Source organism: Priapulus caudatus, unplaced genomic scaffold (assembly GCF_000485595.1).
Source record: "Priapulus caudatus unplaced genomic scaffold, Priapulus_caudatus-5.0.1 Scaffold45, whole genome shotgun sequence".
Lineage (NCBI taxonomy): Eukaryota > Metazoa > Priapulida > Priapulimorpha > Priapulimorphida > Priapulidae > Priapulus > Priapulus caudatus.
This window is the reverse complement of record NW_014577106.1, coordinates 29,369-38,084: the sequence shown is the minus strand read 5'-3', so window position 1 is coordinate 38,084 and position 8,716 is coordinate 29,369. Positions and strand designations below refer to the sequence as shown.

The window sequence follows — 8,716 nt, the reverse complement described above, 5'->3', positions numbered from 1 at the left end:
GATCCTCCAGCATGCCATGCGGCCCCTTTTTCCTGGTGGGCCGCCCGGTCGTGGGTGTTTATGTCAGCGCGCCACCACATCCCGCTTCGCACCTTCCCTTTTGTTGTTTTCTGCCCACACGTGCCTGCGTCATTATACGATTGTTTATACTTTTATAGGTAGCCGGTATGTGCTATTATTTATAAAATCTACTATCGTAATAATAGCCTCACATTCTAGAGGAAAAGTATCCCTTTAAATTGACTATATACGTCACGAATTTTCTATTGGTAAAGCGATGTGTAAAATTTTTGTTCGCCATTTTTTTACATTAAAAGTAAGAAGCAACAGGAGCTAACGTATCGTCAAATTCCTTACCTGATAAGATTGTTTCTCACTAGTTAAAAAATCAAAAAAACCTAGGACGATTTGAGTATTTGTGTTCCGACATTGAATTGCTAATTGCTATGGGCTATGTATGAGTCACGAGTGTATGTTCACATCGAAGCAAATATAGTAAAATATAGAAAATGATGAATTGCTAGGCAATTAAGCGCATAAAGAAGTGAACAGAATACTTATATTGTAATTTTTTAATATTTACGGTGACGTAATGACTTTAACTGTCTTGGACCGTCACTAGCTTCTTTTTACACTGTGTGTCTACAAGCGTGTCTGCCACATCATGTGGCATGTTTTCTGATAAGACATGTACGCCAATTAGGACACTCATTTTACCTTCGCTGGGATCGAGTTGATATAATAGCCTTGATTTGTATACGGGGTATTTTTCGGCGATACAGGTATTTTCGCGATTTCAGACTTAAGGAAATTTCGCGAGTGTTAATTTCCGCGTTGATGATTATTATATTTTGGTTGTTTTTGGTGTTGTTTTTTCGCGGTCGGGGAGGCGTCTCACGAAATTCGACGAAAATTAACCAGCCACACAGGCACCGACCAACCGGGCCACCGAGCTCGACGCTCCCATGGCCGCCCGCCCACCGCCCACGAGACCGGACAGGGAGCATAAGGGAACACCACAGAGGAGGCGAATGGCAGCCACACCAGTGCCCGACATCACAGCAGAGCGATACGCACCCAGACCGGGAATATACAGGCTTATTACAGGTAATTCATAGCTTTTATATATCAACACGACCCTATTGATGTTAATATCGAGGTGAGCGTGTTCATAAAAAACAATCAGCTGCAACCTCTGTGTTGTGTCTCATTTGTCTATACTATTACTAAAAAATATATACAGGTGCATATATATAAACGTGTATCAGCATATTTTGCCAATTAATCTGGGCAACATTTTCCACATTTTCGCAACGCATTTTTCAGCAATATTATGATGTCATATATAATGTTATTGTAAGTAAGCAACCCAAATTAAGGAATGTACTCCGCAGTCATTATCTTAATGTACTGCCAGTATATAGTGTAGGCCATAGTATATAAATATATATACAGTGATCACTGAGAATTCATTTCGCGTGATAGGTGTATTTGCGGGTCCGCTCGCATGGTCCAGTAGGTAGGCGAATAACAGTCTAGTGTGGTCGCGAGCCGAGCGAGTTGTAGGGGTGAGAGACCGGTGTTGGTCAGGCAGGTTCAGCTCGGGCAGGCCGCATAACTGTAAGAAGCACCGTCCAACGACTTCCCGCTGAATAAAAAAAACTGCCGTAAAATAATCTATAATAAAATGATATATTATATATATAATTATCAATATATATATATTTTAGTATCAGTCTACACGTGCCATAGTCGCACAGGTGCGTGCAGTTGTTATATTCTTTGGGAAAGGTGAGTTTTATAGACATTAAACATATAGACATATAACAGACCTGTGACCCTCGGCACATGCGTGATGTAGCGGCGTCCTTCCGTCGTTCGTGTTGCACACGTTTGGTTTGGCGCCGTTATCTAGTAGCAAGATCATTGCTTCAGTGTCCCGTCTAGCGGAGTGCACGGCCAGCGGCGTTTGGCCGCGGCTGTCCAAGACGTGAAGATCGAATCCCATTGATAACAGTAGCTTCATAGTGCTGACATCCTTAGCGAGGTGCAATGCTAGACTACGCAGCTTGGGTTCGTCAGGCTTCATCCTAGATGCGTGTGTATATAACGTTCATCGCGAAACCTCACTATGATATTGAAATGTGCTTGCATGTAAAGAAAACCACGTTCGTTCTTCAACTTTCTCTCACTCTCTCTCTTGCTGAGCTATGTTGAGCAGTGTCAGCATGGGTTTGAGCGAGCTCAGGCATGTGGCAGCAAGGGCTATAGTAGCTGAGATGTCCTAGAGGGCTAGGGTGTGAGCGTGACCGTGTGATAGTGTGTAGTGTCCAACGATGTATATGCATGCCATCATGCCATCATAGATCAATAAACGTATTTCAGTTGCCAGAGTCTGCAGAGGGGATAATTATAGATCGTGGAGTTGCTTTCGACCAGTCACATACAATTGATAAACGGAAAACGAAAATCTGACTATGACTAGTTAGCTTACATGGACAGATAGATCTATAGATAATTTAGCACTGTTTGGTTACAATGATTATAATATTATATATATATATATATATATATTTATTTATTTATTTATATATATGATTTTTTAAGGAGATCATCACAATCGGGATCATGCGAGCTTTTTCATTTCAATTCTTGATCTTCCTTCTCAATTTTTAGCTCATCCTGACGTAAGTCAGATGCAGCTTGTAGAATGCGCGATGATTGTCCGTCGGCGGGGCGTCCAGTGCCGTGCGTAGCGTGCGTCAAGCAGTTTGGGCAACAAATCTTAACCGCCGCTCGACGTACGGTCACGATATTCGGGACGTGGGGGAGGGGCATCGTGAAAATGACTCGGATGATCAAGTTTGGGGGATCAGGTCAAATGGTCAAAGATGTGTAAATGGAGGGGGTAATATTTCCCTCTTATTAAGAGTATTAGGAGGAAATACGAATGGCGGCACAAATCTCAAACGGCTTGAGTTACGCTCTTAATATTCAATGTATAGTGTGATGGCAAGAAGACGACCATCACCAGTGCGAATTGGAGGTCACCAGGTCAAAGAGCAGTGGGGAAAGGTACAGATATCAGAGGCATTTTCTGGAGGAGACGTGGCCTAAACGGATCTGAGTGAAAAAATTTTTTGGTTTTAGCGGCTGAGCCTACACATTTTTATCAAGCTTTAATTGAAGACGAATGAATGTGCTTTCCACTGGACGATGTGCGAAGAGATAAAGTATCTGATAGCCTTTTGACGCCTTCAAGGAGGAGGGTTTAAACATGATTCCCTGACTGCCTCAATGATGTTCACAGTGTTCTCGAAACAGTTCCATGGCACATCTATAATCTAGACAAAGCCTAATAAGACTGGATAGCCCAACGGCTACAACACATGATTACGGCCTCAAGAGGTGCCTTGCATCGAATCCCATCAATTTTTATTATTTACCTGTTTTCTGTATTTTTTTATCTTTATCCATTTAACTATTTTTTTAGTCGCAATTAAATGCAAACTATTACTATGATTTATTCCAACATTTCATAAACAAAAAATAATTTATACAACAATTAAAGTTTTTTTTAATAATAGGGTTAGGGATCACCGGTTATGGCTCACAAATGCACGACATAAAACAGGAACGTTTCAGGCAGCGCGATTTGTATCAAAACCAATGGCGATTTGGAGGGTATGCAGAAGGTTGCTGAAATGATGTGTAGCAAACTGCGTATATCTGCACTATGCTGCACCTAACAAAGGTGTCACTACGCACGAGCTTAAATGTTACGTTTATAACGCGTAGGCAAACAGACGGCTCAGATGAACCTAGACGCTCTGCGGCTCTTGTTGATATGAGTGATGCACTATATTGATAATGACTTTTTGAAAAAACACCTGGCAGAATATTATAAGCTCACAAAAAGTTACAGTATGGCATGATCATGAAATGCCGTTATTACAGTAATCGAGGTATATGCATATAAATATGCATGTACAGACATTTTTGTCTCTTTTTAGTTAAGAAACCTGGATCCCTTCCTGATGCTTGATGAATTTTGTGTGACATGGCCAGCAGGCTTTCCTGACCACCCTCACCGAGGATTTGAAACGGTACTTGATGAAATTAATATATATAATATATATATATAAATGTTTTACAAGTTCAACAGTTTTTTATTCATTACTGATACTAGATCAGGGTGCGAATTAACGGGAGTCCGGAGTCAAATACTCCCAGATTTACTGTCGGACTCCCTGATTTGACGTATGCAAGCTAGAGTCCGTGTGACTCCCTGAAAATTCTGCAATACTACCTAGTTCGTTCCAGACGGCACGCCTCGTGAAATACCGTATTTTTCAGCTAATATCGCAAAGAAATTTGACAGACGTGCAACCGCATGATAAGCCACATGCGTTATTGTTAATATCGTTTAAATTTTGAAGCCTCAGACTGCGGACTCCCTCTTTTTGAGGGTAGGGAGTCCGTTGGACTCCCGTGTTCAAAAGTTAATTTCTACCCCTGCAGTATGTTTATTTATTTAATTATATAATAATATAAATATACCAGTATATATATATATATATATATTGATTTAGTTATATTGGTGTATACTTGCTTGCATATTTGAAATTATATTATTATGTAAAATTTTGATCTTGTTTTCTGAAAGGTAACATACATGATATCGGGTGCAACAGAACATGAAGACTTTGTAGGGCACAAAGGGGTAATAAAAGTTGGAGATGTGCAGGTGAGTGCTATTATTGTAATAATGTTTGAACTTGCCTACGTGTATAATTTTTACTTGTTACTCATAATTACTTTTTTGTGCAAATTTAGTTGAGTGTTTAGCTCCGGATGTAGAGGTGTAGTCTGATAGAGCTTTATGCATGCTATCTTCTGTGCATTTGTGCGCCTGGGTTTTCACTTGCACATCGACGATAGTAACAAATAAAATTAGCTTCTTCTCTGGTCTTTATGTTTAGGAAAAGGTGTATAGCACAAATACAGTCAAACCTGTGTATAAGAATCTCTCAGAGGAATACATTAAAACAGTCGTTTATGGGCACGTGTCTGTGATATAGACATGCTTTTGTGGTATTACTGAAATTCAAGGCAAACACCAAGTTTCCTTTATAGACAGGTGTCTGTTCTATAGAAATGGTTTCACTGTTTAGCTGCCACTCAAGGAATCATCTTCCATAGTTCATTCTATAAATTAAATCAAGAGTACATAATGGGAGAAGAGTATGACAGTTTTAACAGCGTTTTGCATAGTTTTCAACTTGAATTTATTCTATCAATATCAATTTATTCACATATTGATAGAATAAATTCAAGTTGAAAACTACGCAAAACGCTGTTAAAACAGTGTCATACTCTTCTCCCATTATGTACTCTTGATTAAATGTGCCTTTCAATCAGCTTTGACTGTATATGCTATAATGTATTCTACTATTCATCTCTGATAACAATGCAATCAATGAGACCATCACCTTTTTTCTGTTACCATGTTACTAAAGAGAGAGAGAGAGAGAGAGAGAGAGATAGATATAGAGAGATAAATAGATAGAGAGAGAGGGGGAGAGAGGGGGAGAGAGCAAGCGAGAGGAGAGGAGAGGAGAGAGAGAGAGAGAGAGAGAGAAAAAAAGAGAGTAAGAGAGATGAGAAGAGAGAGTGAGTGAGAGTGAGAGTGAGAGTGAGAGTGAGAGTGAGAGTGAGAGATGAAGAGTGAGAGTGAAGAGTGGAAGTGAGAGTGAAGTGAGAGTGAGAGTGAGAGTGAGAGTGAGAGTGAGAGTGAGAGTGAGCGTGAGGTGAGTGAGAGAGAGAGAGAGAGCGACAGAGAGAGAGAGAGAGAGAGAGAGGAGGGATAGAGCAAAGAGAGAGCAAGCGAGAGAGAGAGAGAGAGAGAGAGAGAGTGAAGCGAGATAAGAGCGAGGTAAGGGAGAGAGAGAGTGCAAGGGTGAGCGAGAAGAGCGCGAGAGAGAGAGAGAATGCCAGTCACAACGAGAGTGACGATAGAGCGAAGTAAAACTAAAAGAGAGAGAGAGACCAATAGAGTGATGAGAAGAGAGAGAGAGAGAGAGAGAGAGAGAGAGGAAGAAGAGAGAGAGAGAGAGAGAGAGTGAATCGAAGAAAAGAGCGAGAGAGAGAGAGAGAGAGTGGCGAGAAGAGCGAAGAGAGAGAGAGAGAGAGGAGAGAGAAGAGAGAGAGAGAGCAGAGAGGGAGAGAAGAGAGAGAGAGAAACGCAAGATCAAACGAAGATGACTGAGAAGAGCGAGTAAAACTAAAGACGAGAGGAGAGTACAATGAGTGAATCGGGAGACATAAGAGAGAGAAGGAGAGCAGAGAGAAGAGAGAGAGAGAGAGAGAGAGAGACAGAGAGAGAGAGAGAGAGACGTGAACGAGAAAGACGAGAGAGAAGAGAAGAGAGAGTGGAGCCGAGAAATAGCGAGAGAGAGGAAGAGAGAGAGAGAGAGAGAGAGAGAGAGAGAGAGAGAGGAGAGGAGAGAGAGAGAACGCAAAGATCAAACGAGAGTGACTGAGAGAGCCGAGTAAAACTAAAAGAGAGAGAGAGAGACAATGAGAGTGATCGGGAGAAAGAGAGAGAGAGAAGAGAGAGAGAAGAGAGAGAGAGAGAGAAGAGAGAGAGAGAGGAGAGCAGAGACGAGAGAGGAGAGAGAAGAGAGAGAGAGAGAGACGAGAGAGACAGAGGAGAGGAGAGCAGAGGAGAAGAGGCAAGAGAGCAAGAGAGATGAGAGAGAAGATAGAGGAGAGGGAGCGAGAGAGGCACATGCGAGAGAGAGAGAGAGAGCGAGAGAGAGAGACAGTACAGACAGACGAGGAGAACAAAGAGTGAGGGAGAGAGAGCGCGAGGGCGAGAGAGAGAGAGAGACCAGAGAGAAGAGAAAGAGAAGAGACAGAGAGAGAGAGAGAAAGAGAGAGAGCAAGAAGAGCGAGAGAGAGAGAGAGAGAGAGAGAGAGAGAGAGAGCAGAGAGAGAGAGAGAGAGAGCGCCGATGCGGCGGAGAGAGAGAGAGCGAGAAGAGAGAGAGGAGAGAGAGAGAGAGAGAGAGAGAGAGAGGGCAAGAGAGCGAGAGAGAAGAAGGCGAAGACGCAGACAGAGAGAGAGGGAGAGAGAGAGAGAGAGAGAGAGAGAGAGAGAGAGAGAGAGAAGAGAGGAGAGAGAGGCGAGAGAAGAGAGAAGAGAGAGAGAAGAGAGAGAGAGAGACGAGAGAGAGAGGAGAGAGAGAGACGAGAGAGAGAGAGAGAGAGAGAGAGAGAGATCATTGTTCCTGCAAATCTATACTGTGTGGATATGTTCAAGAGCTAAGAATACATTATTATATATTGTATTATTACTAATGAATAATTATGGACTGGCATGATTATACATATAATAATAATAATTATTAGGCTCTTTATACTGTTGTATTTTAGGCATTGTTTCAGTTCAGTGACAAATCAACTGTAACAACTTGATGAGTCGTGTCCTAAGTGAAGCTACTGTAGCATCGCCATTCTGTCGTGACATTGCAATGCTGGAAAATACTAAAAAAAAAGAAAAAAAAAACTGCTGTGTGATCACTGGTCACGCACGCCTGCAGGCACTGTCGCTAAAGGTGGGGAATGAACAGAATATTTTCAATTTTTTTTATCACACACTTGCCACTTATTTGTTCCTACCATTTTCTAGCTGTATGATTGTTGACGTAATTATATCTCGGTTAGTAATGGTGTTGTCATCAGTCTATCTATAGCACGTTGTAGCAACGCATCAGGATAAGGCACTCCATTTTATTATGCAAATATTCGAGCAGTTAACTTTCCTAGTATTGTACTTAGTGCTAATGTTCGTTTGTGGCTAACCCTTAGATGGGTATAGACTAATACCAATGTAATGACTTATCCAGTGCTTTGAATATTAAATGTAATTTAAATCATTAGTATAAGTTTCAATAATGAGGCCGAAAATTTTTAAATGCTTGCAATTGATAGTCATTAGAATTATAGTTGGTACAGTCAGACCTCGCATCAACTGCATCAATATTTTTTAGAATGAATTATAATTAACAAACAATAATTATGAACTGATTTTTGGTTGTAGAGTAGAAGATTTAGATGGGCATATGACTACCAGTGCACAGAAGTGCAAATGTAAGAATATAATTTAGTCACACTCCCCTTCAAGATTGTCCCAATTGATGTATGATATAAATATATCATATCTGTTTTTATCAGTGGATGACCTGGCAGGTAGAGGCGTGATGCAGCAGTGAGTATGCTCATGGAGACAAAGATGCCATTGACCGGCTCGCAGCTTTGGTGAATCCTGAAAAAAGACTGACAAGATGGTGCAGCCATCATATCCAGGAACTTAAAGAATGCAAGAAATTACCGAAAGGTCCACAAGTGATAGGTAGCAATGTCAAGATACATTTTTGCAGAAGACCAATGGGAGATGAAGGAGTGAGTCCGTTAGTCTAATATAATCAACTGCTTGATATATGAATCATCGTACATAAAATTGTGAAGGCTTTATCACACAGGCGTATTTTTTTAGCAATGGTAAATATATTGGCAATTGCAAAGGTGTATAATGTTCCGAAAGTGGTTTTTTCTTACTGATTTTGTTATATGCTGCTTATAGTCTCAAGTAGAACCCCTGACTCCAAGCTACTATTTTGAATTCGCATGGAAAAACGGGGCGCACCATGAAA

The 8,716-nt window shown here is 41.1% G+C and overlaps 2 protein-coding genes across 9 annotated transcripts in view; one reads left to right on the top strand and one right to left on the bottom strand.

The window, feature by feature from the left end:
- Nucleotides 1-2,092, bottom strand: part of LOC106820756 (BRCA1-associated RING domain protein 1-like) — a 5,716-nt gene extending 3,624 nt beyond the window's left edge. The window contains exon 1 of the mRNA XM_014825312.1: nt 1,833-2,092. Within this exon, the coding sequence (XP_014680798.1) occupies nt 1,833-2,089 (257 nt within the window). The 5' untranslated portion in view covers nt 2,090-2,092. The remainder of the gene's footprint in view (nt 1-1,832) is intronic.
- Nucleotides 1-8,716, top strand: part of LOC106820755 (pirin-like) — a 34,766-nt gene that overhangs the window by 13,956 nt on the left and 12,094 nt on the right. For all 8 annotated transcript variants that reach the window (XM_014825311.1, XM_014825305.1, XM_014825303.1 and 5 more), the window contains 2 exons: nt 4,014-4,106; nt 4,667-4,747. In XM_014825311.1, the coding sequence (XP_014680797.1) occupies nt 4,038-4,106; nt 4,667-4,747 (150 nt within the window). In that variant the 5' untranslated portion in view covers nt 4,014-4,037. The remainder of the gene's footprint in view (nt 1-4,013; nt 4,107-4,666; nt 4,748-8,716) is intronic.